The sequence below is a fragment of the Mercenaria mercenaria genome, chromosome 5 (assembly GCF_021730395.1).
Source record: "Mercenaria mercenaria strain notata chromosome 5, MADL_Memer_1, whole genome shotgun sequence".
NCBI lineage: Eukaryota > Metazoa > Mollusca > Bivalvia > Venerida > Veneridae > Mercenaria > Mercenaria mercenaria.
In genome coordinates, this window is record NC_069365.1 from 11,459,523 (window position 1) to 11,486,183 (window position 26,661).

A 26,661-nucleotide genomic window follows, 5' to 3' on the forward strand; every position below is an offset into this window, starting at 1 on the left:
CGAGAATACCAGGTAAACGAGCTTCATGATCTAACATCAAAGGTCAACGACCCAAAATCATTTTGGTCAAAATTAAAACGAATGACTAACAGAAACAAAAAGTCAATAAATAACATTACTACTAATGAATGGGTACAATATTTTGAAGGACTTCTAAATCCCATCAATGCTAATGATAATAATATAAGAGATATTGATATAGAAATTGCGCAGCCCGATAATGAAGTTGAAGATTATTTATTTAATACAGAGATTTCGGAAGACGAAGTAAGATTAGCAATTAAACATCTAAAACAGGGTAAAAAACCAGGCCCTGATAATATTGTACCAGAATTTTTTATATACGGTATTGAAAATTTTATACATGTATTAGTTAAATTGTTTAATAGGATTTTTAGCACTGGAGAGTACCCTGACAGCTGGTGTGAATCCATAATTGTTACCCTTCATAAAAAAGGTGATAAAAACGATGTAGGAAACTATAGAGGTATTTCATTGCAAAATGTGTTAAGTAAAATATATTGTGGAATACTTGTTTCAAGATTAAATTTTTTCGCCCAAATGTATCACAAAATTTCCGAAAATCAATCAGGCTTTAAGGCCGGGTATTCAACTGTTGATAATGCATTTATTTTAAAAACTGTTATTGATAGAACTTTAAGAAATAAACGACGTAAACTTTATGTCGCATTCATAGATTTTGAGAAATGTTTTGACACTGTTAACAGAGATCTATTATGGACTATACTGAAAGAGAATGGTGTTAAGGGTAATCTGTTTAGAGCACTGAAAAGTATGTATAACACTGTGAAGTCCTGTGTTAGGTGTAATAATACTAGAAGTGAATTTATATCCAGTTCTGTAGGCTTAAAGCAAGGTTGTTTAGCCAGTCCAATACTATTTTCTTTCTTTATAGATGAACTAGAAAGTACTTTGTCTGACGATAATGTTAATGGTATTCAGTTACATCCAGAAACCATTCAACTTTTCTTATTAATGTTTGCTGATGACATTGCATTACTGTCTGATACTATATTTGGTCTACAAAGACAATTAGATATATTGCGTGATTTTTGTGACACCTATAAGTTAAGGGTGAATGAAACTAAAACAAAAATTGTAGTTTTTAAAAACGGAGGTGTATTAGCAAGAAATGAAAGGTGGACGTACAATAATACAAATATTGAAGTTGTGAATAAATTTTGTTATGTTGGTTTAACTTTTACAAGGCAATTGTCTATGAACGCAATGGTTCATGAACTATGTATCAAGGGCAAACGAGTTTTTATATCTCTTTTGAAATCACTATATGAGTTTGGTCAGGTATCTAAAACTGTATTTTTTAAACTTTTTGATAGTAAAATTTGTCCACAACTATTATATGGTTCAGAGATTTGGGGAATTTGTAGGTTCGATGAACTTGAACGGGCACAGTATTATGCTTGTAAACGTTTCATGTGTGCTAAACAAAGTGCCTCAAATTTTGCTACGCTGGGTGACTGTGCAAGATACCCTATGTACATAACCACGTATAAAAGATGTATAAAATATTGGCTGAAGATTATAAAAATGCCGAATAGCCGATTGGTAAAAAAATGTTATAACATGATGCTAAATGATGACATAAATGGTCATAATAATTGGGTATCTTCCATAAGGTATTGTTTACAAAGTCATGGTTTTGGGTATGTATGGGCTAATCAATTTGTTCAATCTGAATTCTCATTTTTAAAAACGTTTGAAAATAGATTGAAAGACATATTTTTACAGGAATGGAACGTAGCAATACATTCAAATGTTAAACTTTCAAACTATATGTTATTTAAGAATGAATTTAACTATGAAATGTATCTGGATGTATTAGATGTTAAAAAATTTAGATATACCTTCGTTACTTTTAGAGTAAGTTCGCATGACTTAGAAATTGAAAGAGGTCGCAATATTAATGTGCCAAGACAAAACAGAATATGTAAAATGTGCAATTCCAACTCGGTAGAAGATGAGTATCATTTTCTGTTAAAATGTGAATTTTATTCTGAACTACGTAAGCTACATATACCAAAAAAATATATATCACCGCCAACTATAAATAAATTTAATGTTCTAATGTCTATCAAAAATGGAGAAATAATTAAGTCATTAGCAGTATATTTGTTCTACGCTTTTAAGAAAAGGAAAAATAGATTACAAGATTTGCAAAGAATTACATAAGTAGGAAGAAGCCATTTATTATCATTATATTAAATTGACATAATGTTGTAGCTGAATATTATATATTATATGTTTGTCAGCATGATCTACAATGCACATGCTATGCAATTTAAAAAATATTTGTTGTATATGTTTTGCATGGGCCGGTGGCCTTAGAGCAAATAAAATTTGTCATTGTCATTGTCATTGTCAAGATGATAAATGTGTCTCTTGATGCAAGACATTCTATAACAACAAGAAACGCGGCAATGCCACGAAACCAGGTTTTCAACACTTTTCATAAGAATAAAACAAGAGTGCCAGAATGTCACAATATACGCCCGTCACAGCAAATTTCTTTACTCTAGCTGCTGTATTGCAAATGAATTTTAATTGTGTGGTTGTTTAGTATTCATTGTAAGTCTTTTGTTTTCCTAAGTCCACAAAAAAAATTCCTTACCAGGTAGAGAGACCTTAAAATACACCTAAAATTTGAAAGTAACATCTATGTTGTACCACAGAAAAGTGGTCTTGGTTTTTCCCTATGGTCAATTATAAAAAAAGTTACAATATAAGTTATTTATAGTAACAACTAAGGGAAGTTAATCTTAAAAAAAAAAAAAAAAAAAAAAAAAAAAAAAATCCAAAGAAAAAATTTAAGTCCACACAAAAGTCTTCACCAGGTAGAGATTGGTGTCAAAATACACCTCAAAATTGGATGTAGCATGCATGTTGTACTACAGAAAAGTGGTCTCGATTTTTCCCTACGACTAGTAATGAAGAAGTTACAATATAAGCTATTTATAGTAACAACAAAGGGAAGTAATTCTAAAGAAAGGAACTGTGCATGACACTTTCTCTCATGATGGTGTATAATTGTGCCAAGTTACATCAAAATCCCTCCATGCATGAAGAAGAAATGCTTCGGACAAAGTCATTATTGTATCTGACCTTTGGCCTCTAAGTGTGACCTTGACCTTTGATCTAGGGACCTGGTTCTTGCGCATGACACTCCGCCTCAAGGTGGTGAACATTTGTGACAAGTTATATCAAAATCCCTCCATGCATGAAGAAGATATGCTCCGGACAAAGTTTTCTTTCTTGTATCCTTTGACCTCTATGTGTGACCTTGACCTTAGACCTGGTTCTTGCGCATGACACTCCGTCTCATGATGATGAACAATTGTGCCAACTTTCATCAAAATCCCTCCATGCATGAAGAAGATATGCTCCGGACAAAGTCATTCATGAATTTGACCTTTGGCCTCTAAGTGTGACCTTGACCTTAGACCTAGGGACCTGGTTTTTGCGCAAGACACTCCGTCTCATGATGGTGAACAACTGTGCCAAGTTTCATCAAAATCCCTTCATGCATGTAGAAGATATGCTCCGGACAAAGTCTGTGGACGCCGCCCGTCCCCCGCCCGCCCGCCTGCCAGGGGCGTTCCCATAATACGTCCCGTTTTTCAAACGGGCGTATAAAAGTATACTGAATCACAGTGCACCACTTTAAAGCACAACCCTAACCCTAACCCTAACCTAACCCTATTTTTAGTAACAATGACCTTGACCTTGATCCCAGAAACCCCAAAATCAATCCCAAGCTACAACTTTATATAAGTTTTCTATACACCAAGTTTCATCATGATAGCTCATTCCTAAGTTAAGTTATTGACCGGAAACCCTTTTTCTATTTTAAGTAACAGTGACCTTGACCTTGACCCCAGAAACCCCAAAATCAATCCCAGCCTTTGTCTTGATATAAGCTACAAACATACCAAGTTTTATTCAAATATCTTTACCGAAACAAAAGTTATTGACCGGAAACACCAGTTTGACGCCGCCGCCCGCCCGACCAACGACATACCCCAATCTAATAACTCAGGTTTTCGTTATAGTAAAACATTGAAACCAAGCTTGGATACCTGCATGTTGCCCCTTTAGACTTGTCCTCTATGTAGTCATGGTCTAGGTACAGTTCTCCGAGATGAGCATCATCGCCAGGACGGTGATATATTGTCAGTTTGGCAAGTAGTTTTTTGTCCTGCATACCATCTCTCTCCAATACATGCTCTTCTACCAAATTCTACATAAAAATGGAAATAAAGATGTAAAGAAAAAACAAAACAAAAACCAAAAGTGCAAGAATGTCACAATATATTTCCGTCATAGCAAATTTCTTTACACTTTGCACCTGTATTTGCATATGGAATTTTAATTCTGTGGTTGTGTTGTAATTCTTGGACAGCATCATTTCAAAATGGCTGATTTGGAAACAAATAATTAGGGATTTGTTAATAAAATCCTAAAAAATGTCCATATATAACTCCTTACCAGGTTGAGATAGATCAAATACACCTTAGAATTGGATGTAACATGCATGTTGTACCACAGAAAAGTGGTCTCAATTTTTTTCTACAGCCAGTAATAAAAAAGTTACAATATAAGCTATCTATAGTAACAACAAAGGGAAGTAATTCTAAAAAGACGGTTGTCTCATGGTGGTGAACATTTGTGCCAAGGTACATCCAAATCCCTTCATGCATGAAGAAGAAATGCTCTGGACAAATTTGTCATTCTTGTATCTGACCTTTGACCTCAAGTGTGACCTTGACATTAGACCTAGGGACCTGGTTCTTTTGCATGACACTCCGTCTCATGATGAACATTTGTGCCAAGTAACATTAAAATCCCTCCATGCATGAAGATGAAATAAGCCAGATAAAGTTGTTCTTCTATCTGACCTTTGGCCTCTAAGTGTGACCTTGGCCTTAGACATAGGGACCTGATACTTGCGCACAACACTCCTTCTGGTGGTGGTTAACACTTGTGCCAAGTTTCATCAAAATCCCTCTATGCATAAAGAAGAAATGCTCCGGACAGTCATTCTTGAATTTGACCTTTGACCTATAAGTGTGACCTTGACCTTAGATCTAGGGACCTGGTTCTTGCGCATGACACTCCGTCTTATGATGATGAACATTTGTGCCAAGTTACATCAAAATCCCTCCTTGCATGAAGAAGAAATACTCTGGACAAAGTTTGTGGACGTCTGCCCGTCGCCAGGGGCGTTCTCATAATACGTCCCGTCTTTCAGACGGATGTATAATGACTGTAGAGAAGTATGAATATTAAAGCAAAAAATTGGAAAATCAGAATTCTGACAAGTTATTTTTTTTAATTCATACTAATTTATTTAAGACTGAACTTGTAGCAAATTCTACAACTTGCATTAATTACTATCAACACCTCATTTCTGATGGTATCCATCCTTACGAGGGTACAGGAAGAGAACCCTGTTTCCAGTATTTCTGCTGAGAGCCAAAGGAGCTACAGGTATCATTTTTATGTGTTTGGTATGAAGAGATCAGGGAACAAACCCATGACCTTACACAGAAGGAAAACCCCTAGTACATTCCGAGGCAGTACATTAATAAGATTATTTAGTTTGAATCAATGGCATTTACATACCACTACAAAGAGCCACTGTGAATACAGGGAAAACTTCCAGTGCATACCTATACTTGCAGGAAAACTTTAACAGAAGAAATGGAAGTCCTTACCAAAGAATTGTCCTTGATGATACTTTTCTCAGGTTTTTCAATAATTTTAGCAAATTTTTCCACATCTACACTTTCTGGAGCTGTCAGTGCTACAGGATTCTGTTTCCAGCTGTCCACAGTCTGCAGCAGGTAGGTATAAAGATGATTATGTCTCCAAAATATTTCAATCACGTAAAACAGAATTTTGACAGTTTTCTTTGATTCAAAACATATTGGCAGACCCACTTTTTTCACATGCTTCAAATTTGTGTGTTCACATCTTTTTATAATAAAATTTGAACTCAGAGTCCGATCTGGAATGTACTAAAAACAAGGTGGACACCTTATTCTGTTAAAGATTAGTTCTATATGTTTAAAACATATTGTTCTACAATGTAGAATTTTGTAAAAACCATATACCAAACTTAAAAATATTGGTCCACCAGTCAATTATTACAATGTGCTTCTATGGGTAAATAGTAAACTTGAAAATATTGGTCCACCTGTCAGTTATTACAATGTGCTTGTATGGGTAAATAGCAAACTTAAAAATATTGGTCCACCTGTCAATTATTACAATGTGCTTCTATGGATAAATAGTAAATTTGAAAACATTGGTCCACCTGTCAATTATTACAATGTGCTTGTATGGGTAAATAGCAAACTTGAAAATATGGGTCCACCAGTCAATTATTACAATGTGCTTCTATGGGTAAATAGTAAACTTAACAAGAGCTGTCCGTAAGACAGCCAAGCTCGACTATTCGAAATATTGTCCCAGAACGGGAAAATATTACCCGAAAAGGTTAAATATCAAAAGAGTTTTAAGTTCAAAAGGGCGCATAATTTGACCAAAATGCATATCAGTTATGGGACTTGCTGCTATCAACTAGTTTTATAACCCCGAAGGCACATGTGAAGTTTCAATTCAATATCTGCATTAGTTTTGGAGATGGAAACTCGCATGTAAAACTTTAACCAGAAATTTCAAAGTCCAAAAGGGGGCATAATTTGCCCAAAATACATGCCAGAGTTATGGGACTTGATCCAGTGAGGTTGGTAATTGATCTAGAAAAAGAAAAAAAAAGTTTCAAATCTATATGCCTTTTAGTAATTGCTGTATGTACTTGCACGCAAAACTTTAACCAGGATTTTCTAAGTCCAAAAAGGGGAATAATTTTCTGAAAATACATGCAAGAGTTATGGGACTTGATCCAGTGAGGTTAGTAATTGATCTAGAAAAAGAAAAAATAAGTTTCAAATCTATATGCCTTTTAGTAATAGCTGTATGTACTTGCACACAAAACTTTAACCAGAATTTGCTAAGTCCAAAAGGGGGCATAATTTGGCCAAAATGAAGGTCAGAGTTATGGGACTTGCTGCTATCAACTAGTTTTATAACCCTGAAGACACATGTGAAGTTTCAAATCAATATCTGCATTAGTTTTGGAGATAGTAACTTGCATGTAAAACTTTAACCAAAATTTTCTAAGTCTAAAAGGGGGCACAATTTGCTCAAAATACATGTCAGAGTTATGGGACTTGACCCAGTGAGGTTGGTAATTGATCTAGAAAAAGAAAAAATAAGTTTCAAATCTATATGCCTTTTAGAAATAGCTGTATGTACTTGCACACAAAACTTTAACCAGAATTTTCTAAGTCCAAAAGGGGGCATAATTTGGCCAAAATGAAGGTCAGAGTTATGGGACTTGCTGCTATCAACTAGTTTTATAACCCCGAAGACACACGTGAAGTTTCAAATCAATATCTGCATTGAAGTTTCAAATCAATATCTGCATTAGTTTTGGAGATAGTAACTTGCATGTAAAACTTTAACCAAAATTTTCTAAGTCCAAAAGGGGGCATAATTTGCTCAAAATACATGTCAGAGTTATGGGACTTGACCCAGAGAGGTTGGTAATTGACCTTGAAAAAGAAAAAATAAGTTTCAAAGCTATATGCCTTTAATTGATGGCTGTATGTACTTGCATGCAAAAACTTAACCAAGGTGTGACGCCGACGCCGACGCCAGGGTGAGTAGAATAGCTAGACTATTCTTCGAATAGTCGAGCTAAAAATATTGGTCCACCTGTCAATTATTACAATGAGCTTCTATGGGTAAATAGTAAACTTGAAAACATTGGTCCACCTGTCAATTATTACAATGTGCTTCTATGGGTAAACAGCAAACTTGAAAATATTGGTCCACTAGTCAATTATTACAATTTGATTCTATGGGTAAATAGTAAACTTGAAAACATTGGTCCACCTGTCAATTATTACAATGTGCTTCTATGGGTAAATAGTAAACTTGAAAACATTGGTCCACCTGTCATTTATTACAATGTGCTTCTATGGGTAAACAGCAAACTTGAAAATATTGGTCCACCAGTCAATTATTACAATGTGCTTCTATGGGTAAATAGTAAACTTGAAAATATTGGTCCACCTGTCAATTATCACCATGTGCTTCTATGGGTAAATAGCAAACTATAATTTACAGCAATGACTGCATTTTATATTAAATGACCCTCGTACACAAAAAGTTACAAAATAATTTAAATTGAGTTTTACTTCTGTATGTTAGAGTTACCTCCCTTGTTCTGTATGATAACGAAATGAACAGATCTTTAAAATCATAGTTTGTGGAAATAAAACTTATGATTTGAAAGCCCCTATACAGTAACCATATCAGTTTTCTTTTAAGCCTGTGAAATTTATTACATAAGTACACTTACTGCTCTTACACAACTGGTAAGCACCACAAATAAAATACTGCCAGATACAACATTACGCCATGAATAAAACATTGTAGGATATAACATCAGTGAAAACTTACATATTTTCCAAATTTAACACTGGTAGAGGTTTTCTTATCTTTCTTTTTGCTGATGAAATCATGCAGCTTGAGTTCACTGGGTGCACTACACACAGCAAACTTCCTCTTCCTGTTTGCTGCACCCTGGTTGTACTTCCTCACATACCTGTAACCATGGTAACACAATCATTACTGGACTGCATGAAAACATCTCTATTACACCAATAGGCAGAATTCTATGAAGAAGCTTTCACACTCAATGTTACGACTTAGCTTTTAATGGAAAAGTTTTTATGTTGTAAGTCGGCCAACTATTTGAATATTACAGCTGCGATAAAAGTTTAATAGGACTACATTTGTATTTATGATTTGAATCAAGAAAAAAACATTTACCAAGCTAGTATTCATGTTCAAGTATTGTTCATCTGAAAACTGAATTTCAATTACATACTGCACGAAATTTCATGGTTTTGGCCCAAACGGCTGTTTTGTGGGGACGTAAATTCGTGGATTTCAATTTTTTTTCTTCATAATTTTCACAGGTCCTGGACTAGATCTAGTATATCATTTTTTTTTCTTACATGTGAAACCAACACGTGTCAAACAGCGCTATGGTAACCATGGTAACCAAATTTAAATTTAAGCTGCAGGAGATTAGGGAGTGATCATGTGCCAATTAACGACCACGTTATCTTATACAACCCCTAATTTGCAAAACTTAATGAAACTGTGAAAAATTCAATAAGAAAAGTCCGCACCAATTAAAAAGTGTCAAAGCCGTAGCACCTGGGATATAGTCTTGCACAATTTAGCATGAATGCGCGATTACAAGGTGTTGAACTTGTGCATGTGTTATTTCCTGCCAAGAAACGTGTAATGTGAATTGGGTAATAATGCATCGGATGCAAATCTAGCAATTAATTTATAATATTTAATAGTCCCAAAGTACAAGTAGTTTACTACGTCTGTACAAATAAAGGCTAGTGTAAAACATTTCAGAGCGTGGCCGATTAAATACATACAAAACCTGCAGCATGTGCGGTCTGTAACGTGACGCTACGTCAAACTACTATTTTTAGTAACTATCTGCTTTTACTTTGACAAGCATGTCGTAAACAAAGCACAGGTAAATGTCTGAATGAAATACTGTAGTTAATTTTGTTTCAACGCACATCTATGTTTATCGTTGATGGAGCCATAAACTACACGAAAACTGCAGGTCAGTACTGCCACATAAACACAATTATGGACCCAACTGGATGGCTATGGTGTCTTTTTGGCGACATTGAGTACAATTAACATTATCATCTTGGGCACAATTTGTTCGTTGGGACTTACAAGATACAAGATACAAATTTTTATTTATAGTCGGGTTGTAAACAATAATAACATTAGCTATGAATAGCTATTAGCCGACTTTATTTCGTCATTGGGCTGAATCATGAAATCCATGAAAATTAATCCCCCGCGAATAATAATAATTTCACAGTAACAGGAAAGTTATCATATACTCATTGAATGTAGTAACTTACTATCCTGTCAATACTTACCTTTTCATGTATTTGCTTTTAAAAACGTCATAGTTAAAATGGCTTGGTTAATAAGGTTATGACATTTCTTAGTCAATAAGAAATGGACATTTTGTAACCTGGACCACACTCTGCACTGATTCATGAGTACACCATGTTAATGAATATATACAGTTTCTTGGTTGTTAAAGCCACTAAAGTCACCATCTCCAATAATGAAAGAAGACCCAAGGTGCTTTGTCATTAATTACATCAGGCCTCTGAATTGAACCAACAACCTTCAGTAAGCCGTAACATATGAATTAAACCTCTGACATGAAGAGACTAACCTCTGTGACGGGTAGATTAACCTCTGGCACAACTAAATTAACCTCTGATGTGACTAGATCAACCTCTGACATGATTAGACTAAGCTCTGTGATGGGTAGATTAACCTCTGGCACAACTAAATTAACCTCTGGTGTGACTAGATCAACCTCTGACATGATTAGACTAACCTCAGTGATGGGTAGATTAACCTCTGGCACAACTAAATTAACCTCTGATGTGACTAGATCAACCTCTGACATGATTAGGCTAAGCCCTGTGATGGGCAGATTAACCTCTGGCACAACTAAATTAACCTCTGGAGTGACTAGATCAACCTCTGACATGATTAGACTAACCTCTGTGATGGGTAGATTAACCTCTGGCACAACTAAATTAACCTCTGGTGTGACTAGATCAACCTCTGACATGATTAGACTAACCTCAGTGATGGGTAGATTAACCTCTGGCACGACTAAATTAACCTCTGGTGTGACTAGATCAACCTCTGACATGATTAGACTAACCTGTGATGGGCAGATTTACCTCTGGCACAACTAAATTAACCTCTGGTGTGACTAGATCAAACTCTGACATGACTAGACTAACCTCTGTGATGGGTAGATTAACCTCTGGCACAACTAAATTAACCTCTGGTGTGACTAAATCAACCTCTGACATGACTAGACTAACCTCTGTGATGGGTAGATTAACCTCTGGCACAACTAAATTAACCTCTGGTGTGACTAGATCAGCCTCTGGCATGACTAGTTTAACTTACAGTATGTGTAGATTAACCTCTGACATGACTAGACTAACCTCTGTGATGGGTACTGTAAAATCATTTAATTTCTTGGGCATGAAATTTCGTGGTTTTGGTCAAAACAGCAATTTCATGGGGATATGAATTCGTGGATTTCAACTTTTGAACATAAAATGAATGGGAATTTTATTTTTTCGTTGGGATTAAATTTCGTGGATTGACTCAACAACGAAATCCACGAAAATTAGTCCCCAACGAAAATTAATGATTTCACAGTAAATTTACCTCTGGCACGACTAAATTAACCTCTGGCATGACTAGCTTATCTTCTGGCATGGGTAGATTAACCTCTGATATGACTAGATCAACCTCTTGCATGACTAGCTTAACTTCTGGCATGGGTAGATTAACCTCCGGTATGACTAGATTACAACTAGATTAACCTGTGGCAAAGCTAAATCAACTTTGTTCTTGTCTAAGTATTTCAGTTAATATATATGTAACTGCAGGAAGTTAACCTAAGTTCTTGGATTCTATACCTGTACTAACCAGTTCTCTGCAAGTAACTACCAACTTCCCCACATGAATCAGATGTGGAGGACAAATGATTTCAGATAAAGTCTTTTATCAATTATCACAGAGAACAAACCGAGGGGTGAATGCGACACAGTGCTAAGTGACATTTTTTGAAAAAATCACTTTTTTTCATATATCAAGTGTTTATGACCTCGCCCATGTCCTGTAAAAATATCAGGATTATAGCAAGCCATTAAATGAATTTATAACAAAATGGTCGAAAAGTGCTAAATGAAAATGATATACCATTTGAATGCGACACAGTGCTAAGTGCCTTACGTCACTTGGCGCTTTTTCGCACCGAACTATATCAAGTTTGCACTCAGTATATGTACCAAGTGACAAATATTTTTCAATAATTGTGCCATTTAGTTGCTTTTTCTTTAAGTATGATATCATTATCAGTATCTGGTATAAAGGATTATTATTTTTTTTGACAAACAGTTGATTTTTATTCTTCTTTTTTTTCACTTGGTACTTTTCACAGTAAACATGTGGCTGTAAACCAAGTATTGTTTACTGTGAAAAAGTGCTAAGTGACAGAATGCATTTAAAGTTCTTCAGATGAAATTGTCTGATTTTTTTTTTATTTCAAACATTTGTCTCAAGATTTTTGATCTAAATGAGGACAGGGAAAAGTATACATTAGTGAAATATACTTATTTGACTTCAAAAAGTATTTCTATATGTACAACTGCACTAGTTCTGACTAACGTGTTGTAAATCTTGCCTCTTGGGTCAGGTGTACAAATGGAACTACCCCTGATCCAAGCAGTATACTCTGTTGCAACAGCTAAGGGAGAATCTGATCCTACGATGCCTGCCAAATACAATGACCTTATTCTTATTTCAGCAGCATGTCATGTGTTTTATGTGCTGCTACCACACAAAACAAGAAGTACTTAACTACATAGTAATATATGAATACTAAGGACAATCGTGTAATTTAGCACACAACTAATATGCGGTAACTGACAAATCATCATATTTTATTTTCCTTTTGTTAATTAATTATTTATATTATATACAAATGAGTTCTGCAATAAACCCTACAAAAGTACCATTTATTCATAAAATACGGGTGTACTTCGGTTATGATAATTTCCCGCACGGTTATCGTTTTGAGTGGACGTATTTTATTTTACTTTCATATGTTAATTATTTACGATATATATGATTGAATCTTAAAAAAAACCTTCAGAAATACCTCTAATTAAAAAGATACAGGTGTATTCCAGTTATGGAAAGTGTATTCCGGTTTTTAGGTGGATTCCGGTTTAACACATGTGTGACCGATCGGCAAGTTATGACTGTTTGTACAGTTGTACAGTTCTTGTTTAATGTGAATCACAGTATACAGTTGTATTGTAGCATTTTCATAGTATATGATTGAATCACAAGAATATACGAATAAGTTCATCTTGGCCTGGAATTTAGATTGATTGCTCATCTTTTTGTCATTTCACAGTTAACTTAAACCTTGTCAGGTGTCTTTTGAAATTTCTTAACCACATTTTCTATGTCTCCAGTAAAGTGAATAGTGAATAAATGCATATATCGGAGCTTCTGGTGATTACTGCTCCGGATAAGAAAAACATAGGTTTTTTACCAAAATCTGTGTACTTTTTAAGTATTCATAAATTTACTCATATATTGTTATGAGTTTTTAGATTACAAACAGTACAGTATAATGCAACTTTTACATCAGTAGTGTTCAATGACATTTAACACAGCCATTACAGTAACTGCTATAATGATGAAACTGAAATGACTGCATGACCATGGCTTTCAGAAAATTATTAGGAACACATGTATCTTATCTTATTGTTGGTTAACTGCTGTGTATAATTATAGTGATATCTGGAGAATTTCATAGAACATGGAATGAAATCTTTGGAATCAAAGTTTAATGATCTTGAAAAGGTTCAGTGTCACCTAAAGTGACTGTTGATTAATGCCAGCATGCCATTGCCACAGAGAATTTGATTGACAATTCCACACTGAAAATAAAGCCATATCTCTGGAAACTGTTTCATATTTGTAACCAAATAAAAACTCAAAATCATTAATATATCTTGAAGAAACATCTAAACTTAATATTAAAGTGGAATCTATGTTACACAATGACAGTTTGATTTGTAGTGTATGTTATTAGTATGCATGACCTGCACTGCACAGAAATGGCAATGTGGAGTAGATTGACATTAACTTCTTAGGTGTAAGTCACACGACACCATATAGCGTTAACGGACGCCAAATGTATATAAAAACTGTGACAGAAAGTTATCCGGTGACGAAAGGCATTCCCCGCTGCTGCTCGATGCTCTCGCGCTTGGTGTATTGGGCGCATAAAACACACAATGACCACAAGATTTACGCATATATACAGGATGAACAATGTTCAATTAACGGATGTCACCGTACTAATAACAGACTTGTACCGTGTAAAACAAAAGCGCAACGCATGAGAAACTGACAAAACGTTCTTGTCAGTTACCGTCCGTTGAACATAGGTTACATCCGTTGCATCATTCGGTAGTAGTCCAGCCATGAATCAGGTCCACCGGACAAGAACGAATGTGAACCTGACAAGAACGGATGCGAACTGGTCAAGATCAGAATAGGGAACGCAGGAGTAACGAACAAAACACATATCAGCACATTGCTACCGTACATCTAACGGACAACTTTGTCCGGTGGTGTACGTTCTAAATTTTGAACATGCTCAAAACCTTCCAGTGGGTTGAACGAATTTCGCAGAACAAGGAGTGCAGATGCCGCATGAGAAACGGAAAAGAAACGCATGCGAATGGAACGAACGGATTGGAAATTTTGTTATACGTTAAACATCCGTTAATGCTATACGGTGTAGTGTAACTGAGACTAACTCTTATAATAGATTATTTAGTCAGGTTAAGTTATTTAATTATACTGTTTTGAGAGGCTAGATCTTGAAACAAGCTTTCCAACTTATATGTATATTTCTCAATAATTAAAGTATTGAAGCTTCATTGGGCAAAAAATAAATTGAAACACTGTTTTCTGTACTCAACATTAATCTAAGTACAGAATAGGAAAATGCATGATGATTTCAACTTTATTTATTGTAAACATTTTTTTTTACAGGAAAAAAACATTTTGCTATTGAAAGAGAACTGTTTTACTGAATCAAAGCATTATACTGAACAATACCAGCTGTTCAACATTTGTAAATATTTCTAGAAATATTTAATTCTAGTGATACAGTAATTAAGAAATAATTTACACCAAAGCAGTGTTTTAACATTATTTATGCATGATAGGTGGTTATACATCAGGTGTAATAATTTCACAAGGGCGCAGCTCGAGTGAAATTATTTCGAACGATTATTACTGCCAGATTGTATAAATAATTTTGATATAGAAAATTTCCTTTCTAATATGTCTTTGTCGTAAAATTTAGATCAATATTATGGAACTGTTTCTTTGTGTTACATACACATTGTATGCATGGCGTGTCATCACGCTCCTTTGTTTATACACACCAGGACTGGAAATGGTAATACTTCTTGGGGAAGAATTCAATTTGGGCGAAAATGATGGCAAATTATTCTGTAAAGCGAATATACCAGATTACTATGTGCGTAAATTAATCTAGACAGTTGTGCAGTGTTACATTTCATTTTAAAAATGCTATTAGGTAAAATACTGAATCAAATTTGAAAGCACTAAATGGTGCTAAATATCATGTTGACATGATGTTAACATAATAGCGTTGTGATGAATAATGCATTGCTAGTCATATTAGAATGCATGAATTTTTAACTCTGAGGAAAATATCATGTCTGAATTACAGTTTTTATAATTCTCATAAAACTGATACACTATCTAAGCCAAAGAATATAATTTATAAAGATACATTGTGATTGGCTAGCCATTTTTGTTCAGTGTAATTGTAAGTCAGAGAAATTACTAAGTTTAAAAGCTTTAAATAAATAAAATGGAAAACAATTATGTGTTGTTTCTTAGTGTGATAAATATTTTCATGTATTATTGAAATGATTATCAGCAGATAAAGCAGTTTCATTCGTTATGCTATGCTCTGTACAGTGAACACTACTTTTGATTACTGTGAAAGAAATTAAAGGACCCACTTCTTGTGTCCAGCCATCAAACACCATGTTGTTTTAATAGATACATGAAAAATAGTTCCTTCTAAAGAAAAATAAGCTCAAAAGCAAAAACTTTGGATGACCTATACATTGTAAAGGCTTACTTATAATGTCACTTAGACTCTTTTCGAAGTCACAAAGTTTTATAATAGTAAACAAAAATGACTGCGAAAAAGTTATAAGTGACATGGTTTTAGTAAAGTTCATTTTATTCAATGATTTCAAACACTACAAAAAACTGGGTACAAAAAGATGAATTTTATGTCCCTTTAATAATAAAATATAAAATCACTTAGAATTTTGTCGCACTTAAATTTTTGCAAATTTGTATCTATTTGGAGTGCGAAAAAGTTCTAAGTGACATTTTGATTAAAATTTCTTTTCTGTCAGACATTTCTTTAAAAATTCCACTAGATTTAAAAAAATAAAGTTGTTTTTAATCAGATTTAAAAATATTACAACAGCTGTCAGAATTATAAAGCAACAGGAATGTTTTTTCCTTCTCCTGTAAAATTTCATGATATGCACTTAGCACTTTGTCGCATTCACCCCTCGAAACACTTTGACCTCATCTGTAGACTTGCACTGTCCCTACTGAGCTGGCAGACAGCTAGATTAACAACACAGCTAGATTAAGCCCTAGCACAACTAGACCCTACAGATATATGCAGAAAATTATGAAAACAAACCTTTTCAGTAATGGAGTGTTGAGTTTCTTCCTGTCATACTGTTGCCTGTTAGCCACAAGGACCACGGCCGGGGACGGATCCAGACAGAGCGGCTCCTCTGTAGCCAGGAGTAACTTACTTTCCAACATAAACAGATCCTCCTGGGTCCAAACATTGCCATCATTTGTCAAGTTGTTGATGTCACTTAACAAAGTCTGAAAATATTCATCATTCTAGTAATTTAAAAGTCTTTCTCAAAAAACCAATTGAGAAAGTAATTAGGCAAATAGCAGAACAATTTTAAAACAATAACTGAATACCCTATCCAAATATTTGTGGATTTTAACTTCTGAAGATAGAATGAATGGGAATTTATCTTATATGTTGAGATTAGCTTTGAGGATGATTTCACAGTATATCCAAGCTTCAAATTTCGTTTACAGAGGTATGAAGTTGATTTATTTATTTACTTTGTTGGGATTAATGTCGCACTGACAAAATTATAGGTCATATGGCAATGGCGACTTTCCAGCTTTGGTGGTGGAGGAAGACCCCAGGTGCCCCTCTGTGCATTATTTCATCACAAGCCGGCACCTGGGTAGAACCACTGACCTTCTGTAAGCCAGCTGGATGGCTTCCTCACTTAAAGAATTCAATGCCGGAGTGAGGCTTGAACCCACATTGATGAGGAGTAAGTGATTTGAAGTCAGCAACCTTAACCATTCAGGAGAAAGTGAAAGTAGAACAGGTGTTTACCTGAGTGTTCGGTTTGAGAAGAACATACTGCATATCAAATGTCCCATTGGTGGCTCGTCTGAAATCTCGAACCTCCACTATCACACACCCATTGTAAAATACATTCACCTACAACATGATAAAACAAGTGTCAACATGATCAAACTAGTGCCAACATGATAATTTTAAATTTCCACTATCACACAACCATTGTAAAATACATTCACCTGCAACATGATCAAACAAGTGTCAACATGATCTTGAATTTCAACTATTGTACAACCATTGTAAAATACATTCACCTACAACATGATAAAACAAGTGTCAACATGATAATCTTGAATTTCCTCTATCACACAACCATTGTAAAATATGTTCACCTACAATATGATAAAACACACGTCAACATGATAATCTCAAACATCCATTATATCATGCAATCTTTGTAGAATACATTCATCTAAAACATAATGTCCAGCACTTATTAGCACGGCATACAATACAGAAAAGCCATTGTTAAGATAAGCATGTCCCCAGTATAACCATTATAACAAATACTTTTCTCGAAATCTTCAAGAAAATAATGACAATGAACAAAATGCTGCCTGAAGCACATGATTAGGTGCTGTAAACTATGTGCAGCCTATCCACCAGGAGGTTACATTTATTATCATGTCAGAAGTTTTGCAGTGTCATATCTATGAAAGGGAAATCAGATAGCTTTTGATCATGTTTTTACTAGTTTCAGTAGTGCAGTATATATTCATAGGCTTTTTGACATATTTCACATCAAGGCACTGATAACTGAATATAGTACCAACCTGAGCCTTCTCCAGTACATCAACAAGGAAAGGTGGAAGCTGGAATAAAAAAAGTCACTTTCCTTGAATGTACATGTAAGTCTATTAAGGAAAACATATTTTAGATATATATAGGATATTTGCGTGTTTCAATTAGAGTTAACGTATGTTTCTTTCTTTGTGTAACAACATCTGCAGAATCCCTTGGAAATGACTGGTGTTAACAATGGTTTTATAACTTGCACACTACAATTACCAATCATGAACAGCAACCACAATTGCCAGACAGCTAGCATAGCTGGTAAAAAACTTGCAGGGCTCTAGCTAAGCCAAGCTAGCATAGCTGATAAAAAACTTGCAGGGCTCTAGCTAAGCCAAGCTAGCACAGCTGGTAAAAAACTTGCAGGGCTCTAGCTAAGCCAAGCTAGCACAGCTGGTAAAAAACTGGCAGGCCTCTAGCTAAGCCAAGCTAGCATAGCTGGTAAAAAACTGGCAGGCCTCTAGCTAAGCCAAGCTAGCATAGATGGTAAAATACTTGCAGGGCTCTAGCTAAGCCAAGCTAGCACAGCTGGTAAAAAACTTGCAGGGCTCTAGCTAAGCCAAGCTGGTAAAAAACTTGCAGGGCTCTAGCTAGGCCAAGCTAGCACAGCTGGTAGAAAACTTGCAGGGCTCTAGCTAGGCCAAGCTAGCACAGCGGGCAGAAAACTTGCAGGGCTCTAGCTAGGCCAAGCTAGCACAGCTGGCAGAAAACTTGCAGGGCTCTAGCTAAGCCAAGCTAGCACAGCTGGTAAAAAACTTGCAGGGCTCTAGCTAGGCCAAGCTAGCACAGCTGGTAGAAAACTTGCAGGGCTCTAGCTAGGCCAAGCTAGCACAGCGGGCAGAAAACTTGCAGGGCTCTAGCTAGGCCAAGCTAGCACAGCTGGCAGAAAACTTGCAGGACTCTAGCTAGGCCGAGCTAGCACAGCTGGCAGAAAACTTGCAGGGCTCTAGCTAGGCCGAGCTAGCATAGCTGGCAGAAAACTTGCAGGGCTCTAGCTAGGCCAAGCTAGCACAGCTGGCAGAAAACTTGCAGGGCTCTAGCTAGGCCAAGCTAGCATAGCTGGCAGAAAACTTACAGGACTCTAGCTAGGCCAAGCTAGCATAGCTGGCAGAAAACTTGCAGGGCTCTAGCTAGGCCAAGCTAGCATAGCTGGTAGAAAATTAGCAGGGCTCTAGCTAGGCTGAATAATTTTGTAACTTCCCTTTGAATCCTGCTCATAGCATAAATTTTAACATATCAACATCTTGAAACCAGAGCTGTCACTAATGGTGACAAATGCCCACGCAGCGAGACCTTTGACCTGGTGACCTTGACCTTTGACCTGGTGACCCGAAAGTCAGTAGGGGTCGTGTACTCAATAAGTACTATCAGCATGTGAAGTTTGAAGGTCCTGGGTGCAGTGGTTCGCAAGTAAAGTGCCTTCATGCAAAAAGTTAACGTTGTAAGTTAACGTTGTGACGAACTAACGGACGGACAGTTGAAAACTAATATGCCTCCCTTCGGAGGCATAAAAACTAAATATTTGTCAACATGGATATAAAATGAACTAGGACTGCGATAAACTTTATATAGTCCAAACCATACTACCACAGCTTTTAAAAAGCTGTAATCAAGGTATACAAACAGACACCATACTGTGACTACTGACCTGAATATGAATACTTACCTCTGAATCATCAATGTAGTCTAATAGTTCTGTAACCTGAATTATACAGAAAAGTATGACTGCTGTTAATTATCAAATACAACCTAAACCGTATATTATTGATTTCTGGATGGATCTTGTATCAGTATACCATTTCAAACACCTACTCACTCATTCCTTTCCTCTTTGTCCAGTATTTAGGAAGTGTTTGTATTTTTATTTGCAGTATTTGTTTTTTAACTGGCAGCAAACAAGTCTACATGAGTACAACCAACACAGAAAAAAAAATCAATCAATTTATCGTAAAAGATGTAAACATGAGTAATTTTAATGCTAACCTCATAAGGAAGCTTGCATGTCTCTGTTTCCACACCAGTTTTACTCCTCAACATTAGAGAGTATCCATCGTTGCCAGGATACAGGTTCAGTATCAGGCAGTTCAATTTTTCTCTACGCACTAACTTTTTCAGTAAATGTGTGTTACATTGTAATTTCTGAAAATAAACAAAATATGGAATTAAAAGTATCTGAATGTACACCTTTCTATGATATATAAATGACATGCCGAACAAGTTTGGATAAAAGAGCCTTTTTTGTGTTGGGTTTAATATCACAACAAGAGCATCGCAATGTGGAGCAATATATGCCCAAAGGTATGACCTTTGATCCCTAAGTGTGACCTTGACCTTGAAGCGAGCCTTCCGAGACATGCACTCTGCATGTTGTCTCGATGTGGTGAACATTTGTGCTATGTTTCTTTAAAATCCTTCAAGCAGTTCAAGAGTTACAGAGTGGACATGAAACAAAATCATATGACCTTTGACCCCTGTGACCTTGAAGAGACCCATCCAAAACATGCGCTCTGTTTGTCGCTCGATGTGATGATCATCTTTGAAATTCTTCAACGGGTTCAAGAGCTTCAGAGGGGACACAAGATTGCTAACAGACAGACGGATGGACTCTGGCGTCATAACATAATACCTCCCTTCGGGCGTATAATAACTCAATTATAGGTAAAACATCAACTTTCCAGCTTTTCATGCTGGTAGAAGACCACTGTCTGCCCAAACAGGTATTGGTCAACCAACTGGCCAGAACCACTGACCTTCTAGATGGCTTCTTAACATGGAAGAATTCTATACCCGAGCAAAGTTTTGAGTCCACAGCAGTGAGGGGTAAGTGATTCAAAATCAGCAACCTTAACCACTCGGCCATGGAAGCACCTGGCTGACAGCAACCTTAACCACATGGCCATGGAAGCACCTGGCTGACAGCAACCTTAACCACATGGCCATGGAAGCACCTGGCTGACAGCAACCTTAACCACATGGCCATGGAAGCACCTGGCTGACAGCAACCTTAACCGAATGGCCATGGAAGCACCTGGCTGACAGCAACCTTAACCGAATGGCCATGGAAGCACCTGGCTGACAGCAACCTTAACCGAATGGCCATGGAAGCACCTAGCTAACAAGATCTAAAATATTTTGAGTAAAGTAAAGACACATGAGCTTATGTGATGACTTGATCACAGCAGCAATTCATATACCACTGGTTATAACAATTATTTACATTTTGACAAAATGAAGTAGCAACAAATAGGTGACTAAATGTGAACAAAACTAAGTCTGAGGCAGACAAGTGTTCACAAAATTTCCAAAGTTGCTAAACAAAGTGCAATTATCTATTGAAATTCTTTGATTAAATCGTACACTTGACAGTGCTTCTAAAATGCCTTGCTTCCAGGACACAGAATCACAGGCCTGGAAATATCTTTCTCCCAAAAACATTTACTGATGTTAAACTTCAACAGCAAAATGTCTTCATTTGACAGTGTAAAATCTCTTACATAACAAGTTTCAAGTCAATACCTACATGATCGCCACATGATCAAAGCATTGTTAAGATACCTTTACAAAAACCCATAAATCACTTGAACTGACAGATTGGGAACAAATAACAGTTAAACCAAACAATACCGAGTGTCAGGCACTAGTCATTCAAGTTCACAATCTTGCCATATGTCACAACTTCTTAACAACACCTTGTAACAATGTATATATATATATGTTTATAGAGAATATTTTATTTTTTTCCAGTTCAAAAAATATGTTTACAATGTCTATCCTTCATATGTAGATATAATAATGCACCTCATTGCATGTTCGATAAACTCGGGTAGTAATGGTTAAACATTATTTGCTCAGAAAACGTAGGATAAAGCCTGTACTCACTGCTCAGTATACAAAATGAACATCATTTTATAAATTAATGGCAATCTGTTAGAAAATTTAGTAAAACTACAACATTGCTATTTTTATAAAGATTAAATATGATTGTAAAACATTTGACACATTAAATAATTTCAAATAATGTCTTGAAATTAGCATGTTATGTGCGGATCTCCTTCATCATCAGTAAATATCTCAAAAAGAAAAAACAACAAGAGCTGTCACTAATGGTGACAAATGCCCCCGCAGCACCTTGATCTTTGACCTGGTGACCTTGACCTTTGACCTGGTGACCCCAAAGTCAATAGGGGTCGTGTACTCAATAAGTACTATTAGCATGAGAAGTTTGAAAGTCCTGGGTGCAGTGGTCCGTGAGTAAAGTGCCTTCATGCAAAAAGTTAACATTAGCCCCTGTGACCCCTTTGACCTGGTGACCCCAAAGTCAGTAGGGGTTGTGTACTCAATAAGTACTATCAGCATGTGAAGATTGAAGGTCCTGGGTGCAGTGGTTTGCGAGTAAAGTGCCTTCATGCAAAAAGTTAACATTAGCCCCTGTGACCTCGACCTTTGACCTGGTGACACCAAAGTCAGTAGGGGTCGTGTACTCAATAAGTACTATCTGCGGGTGAAGTTTGAAGGTCCTGAGTGCAGTGGTTCGCGAGTACAGTGCCTTCATGCAAAAAGTTAACATTAGCCCCTGTGACCTTGACCTTTGGCCTGGTGACCCCAAAGTCAGTAGGGGTCGTTACTCAATAAGTACTATCAGCATGTGAAGTTTGAAGGTCCTTGGTGCAGTGGTTCGTGAGTAAAGTGCCTTCATGCAAAAAGTTAACATTGTGACAAAATAACGAACGAACGAACAGACGGACAGTTGAAAACTAATAACAACACACACACACGCATCGACACATCTTATTTCACAATATTATACTTTAAATAATATATGTATTTACAAATGTGAGAGGTTTCATTAAAATCTACATTGTAGAGAAATTTCCATTAACAAAAATGTTATCTTCTTAAAACTGTCATTTTACCATCAACACACATTATGAAAACTTGCGAGATGTCCAAATTTTTCAGATCAGTCTAGTAAACAAGAGGGTTGTGATGACCCGGGATTGCTCACCTGAATAATATGAGCCACATGTTTCAAATGGCAAAATGATGCTAAAATATAAAGAAAGTAGGTCAGTAGGTCACATTCAAGATCACTGAAGGTAAGTTTTAAGATCTGTGTGCTAAACTGTACATGTCATCCAAATTTTAAAAAAAAAATAAGTTGCATCTTAAACAAGAGGGCCAAGATGGCCCTAGGTCGCTCACCTAAGAAACACACCATAACAGTGTAAAACATGTCTGACCTAGTGATTTCATGGAAACAAATATTCTGACCAATTTTCATTAAGATTGGACCAAAAAATTGGCCTCTTGGGATTAAACAAGCATTTTCTTAGATATGACCTAGTGACCTAGTTTTTGACCCTAGATGACCCATGTTCAAATTTGACCTAGATTTTATCAAGGCATTCATTCTGACCAAAATTCATGAAGATCAATTGAAAAATACAGCCTCTATCACATACACAAGGTTTTTTTTTGATTTGACCAAATGACCTAGTTTCTGACCCAAAATGACCCATATTCAAAGTCGACCTAGATTCAATAAGGCAATCATCCTGACCAAATTTCATAAAAATCAATTGAAAAATACAGTCTCTATTGCATACACAAGATTTTTCTTTACTTTGACCTAGTGACCTAGTTTTTTACCCTAGATGACCCATGTTCAAACTCGACCTAGATTTTATCAAGGCAATCATTCTGACCAAATTTAATGAAGATCAATTGAAAAATACAGCCTCTATCGCATACACAAGGTTTTTCTTTAATTTGACCTAGTGACCTTGTTTTTGATCTCAGATAAACCATATTCACACTCGACCTAGATTTCATCAAGGCAATCACTCTGAACAAATTTCATGAAGATCAATTGAAAAATACAGCCTCTATTGCATACACAATGTTTTTCTTCGATTTGACCTAGTGACCTAGTTTTTGACTCTAGATGACCCATTTTCAAACTCTGCCTAGATTTTATCAAGGTAATCATTCTGACTAAATTTCATGGATCAGTTGAAAAATACAGCCTCTTTTGCATACACAAGGTTTTTCTTTGATTTGACCTAGTGACCTAGTTTTTGACCCCAGATGACCCATTTTCGAACTCGGCCTAGATTTCATCAAGGTAATCATTCTGACCAAATTTCATGAAGATCAACTGAAAAATACAGCCTCTATCGCATACACAAGGTTTTTCCTTGATTTGACCTAGTGACCTAGTTTTTGACCCCAGATGACCCATTTTCGAACTCGTCCTAGATTTCATCAAGGTAATCATTCTGACCATAATTCATGAAGATCAATTGAAAAATACAGCCTCTATCGCATACACAAGGTTTTTCCTTGATTTGACCTAGTGACCTAGTTTTTGATCCGAGATGACTTATTTTCGAACTCGGCCTAGATTTTATCAAGGTAATCATTCTGACCAAATTTCATGAAGATCAGTTGAAAAATACAGCCTCTATCGCATACACAAGGTTTTTCCTTGATTTGACCTAGTGACCTAGTTTTTGACCCCAGATGACCCATTTTCAAACTCGGCCTAGATTTCATCAAGGTAATCATTCTGACCGAATTTCATGAAGATCAGTTGAAAAATACAGCCTCTATCGCATACACAAGCTAAATGTTGACGGACGACAGACAGACGGACGACAGACAGACGACGGACGCAGGACATCGAGCGATCAGAAAAACTCACCTGAACATTGCTCAGGTGAGCTAAAAACAAAAGTAAGTCAGTAGGTCAAGGTCACAGTCAAGTGAACCCTAATCACTTTGGGTCATCAGGTAATTTAATTAAACAATCTAGGAACTATGATCTAATCATTTTTAAGTACATTTTCCTATATAACTCGTATAACAAGTGACCCTCAGAGTAGGGCCTCTTGTCACCCCAGTAGTATAATTTGAACAATCTTGTAAGAGATCCACTAGGCAATGCTACACATCAAATATCAAAGGCCAAGGCCTTGAACTTTAGTACAAGAAGATTTTTTTTATTTTTTTCCTATATAAGTCTATGTTAAACTTGGGATCTCCAGGGCAGGGCCTCTTTTCAACCCAAGGGCATAATTTGAACAATTCTGGTAGAGGAACACTAGGCAAGGCAACATACCAAATATCAAAAGCCTATGCCCTGCAGTTTCAAGCAAGATTTTTAAAGTTTTCCTATATAAGTCTATGTAAAACTTGAGACCCCCTGGGGCAAGGCCTCTTTTCACCCCAGGGTAATAATTTGAACAATTTGGTAGAGGACCACAAAGCAGTGCAACATACTAAATATCAAAAGCCTAGGCCTTGCAGTTTCAGAAAAGAAGATTTTTTTTTTAATTTCCTATATAGGTCTATGTAAAACTGGAGACCCCCCAGGGCAGGGCCTCTTTTCACCCCAGGGTAATAATTTGAACAATTTTGGCAGAGGACCACAGGGAATGCTACATACCAAATATCAAATGCCTAGGTCTTGTGGTTTCAGACAAGAAGATTTTTAAAGTTTTTTCCTATGTAAGTCTATGTAAAACTTGGGACCCCAGGGGCCTCTTTCAACCCCTAGGGCATAATTTGAATAATTTTCAAAGAGGACCATTACATGATGTCACATGCCAAATAAAGCTCTTGGCTTTGCGGTTTTGGACAAGAAGATTTTTAAAGTTTTTCCTTACGGTTGCCATGGCAACCAGAGTTCTGCATGGAATTCAATTCCTTGAACTATTTTGAAAGGGGACCACCCAAGGATCATTCCTGTGAAGTTTGGTGTAATTCTGCCTAGTGGTTTTAAAGAAGAATATTTCTTTTAGAAATTGTTGATGGACGACGGACATTGAGCGGTCACAAAAGCTCACCATGAGCCTTTGACTCAGGTGAGCTAAAAATCAAACACACAACTCTTTCGTTTTTATTTGTCGAATTTTCTATGCATATTTAGAAGTTTTAAAAAATCAGGGATTAATCAAATTCCACATCGTAGAAAAAATTTGATGCAAGCATGCAAAAGTACCTAAATGGCATACATTGCTAATAACACATCATACCTTTTCTTCAGACTGCTTTCCGGTTTCCTCAATATACAGCTCCAACAATTTCTGGTGAATAGATTTCCTAAGAAAAGAGCAAAATATTCTTTCAGGTTCAAAGACAAAGTATGTCATGCACAGCTACACTGAAGTGATAATATGCATGCAGCTTCATTGGAAACCCTTTAAAACAGCAGTAGTAGTCTACACCATAAACTGGGGATGGTGGTATGCCTGACCCTCACCTTAGTCTATCCAAGAACAAGAGCTGTCTGTTGACAGCGTGCTTGACTCTTCAAAGAACTGATGGAAGTATGAGGTCAAAATATTACCAAGATTTTCAGACAAAAGGAGAAAAATAAATAAGACAATGTAAATGCATTTGTGAATTTGGATAAGTCTTGCACTTTATGTCAATGTGTGACCATGATCGTAAGCAAGTGTTCAAAATTTCAAAGCCATTTATTGAACAGTTTAGACAAAATATGGAATGGTATGTGAATCTTAACTAATATCTATGCCAAA

General features: G+C 36.2%; 1 protein-coding gene across 1 annotated transcript in view; it reads right to left on the minus strand.

Moving 5' to 3' along the window:
* The window catches only part of LOC123556452 (transcription factor SPT20 homolog), a 77,175-nt gene that overhangs the window by 28,580 nt on the left and 21,934 nt on the right, over window positions 1-26,661 (minus strand). The window contains exons 4-12 of the mRNA XM_053542661.1: window positions 26,155-26,221; window positions 20,102-20,257; window positions 19,785-19,820; window positions 18,100-18,138; window positions 17,300-17,407; window positions 16,565-16,758; window positions 8,572-8,716; window positions 5,754-5,873; window positions 4,116-4,276 (exon numbers count right to left, since the gene is read on the minus strand). Coding sequence (XP_053398636.1) covers window positions 4,116-4,276; window positions 5,754-5,873; window positions 8,572-8,716; window positions 16,565-16,758; window positions 17,300-17,407; window positions 18,100-18,138; window positions 19,785-19,820; window positions 20,102-20,257; window positions 26,155-26,221 — 1,026 coding nt within the window. The remainder of the gene's footprint in view (window positions 1-4,115; window positions 4,277-5,753; window positions 5,874-8,571; window positions 8,717-16,564; window positions 16,759-17,299; window positions 17,408-18,099; window positions 18,139-19,784; window positions 19,821-20,101; window positions 20,258-26,154; window positions 26,222-26,661) is intronic.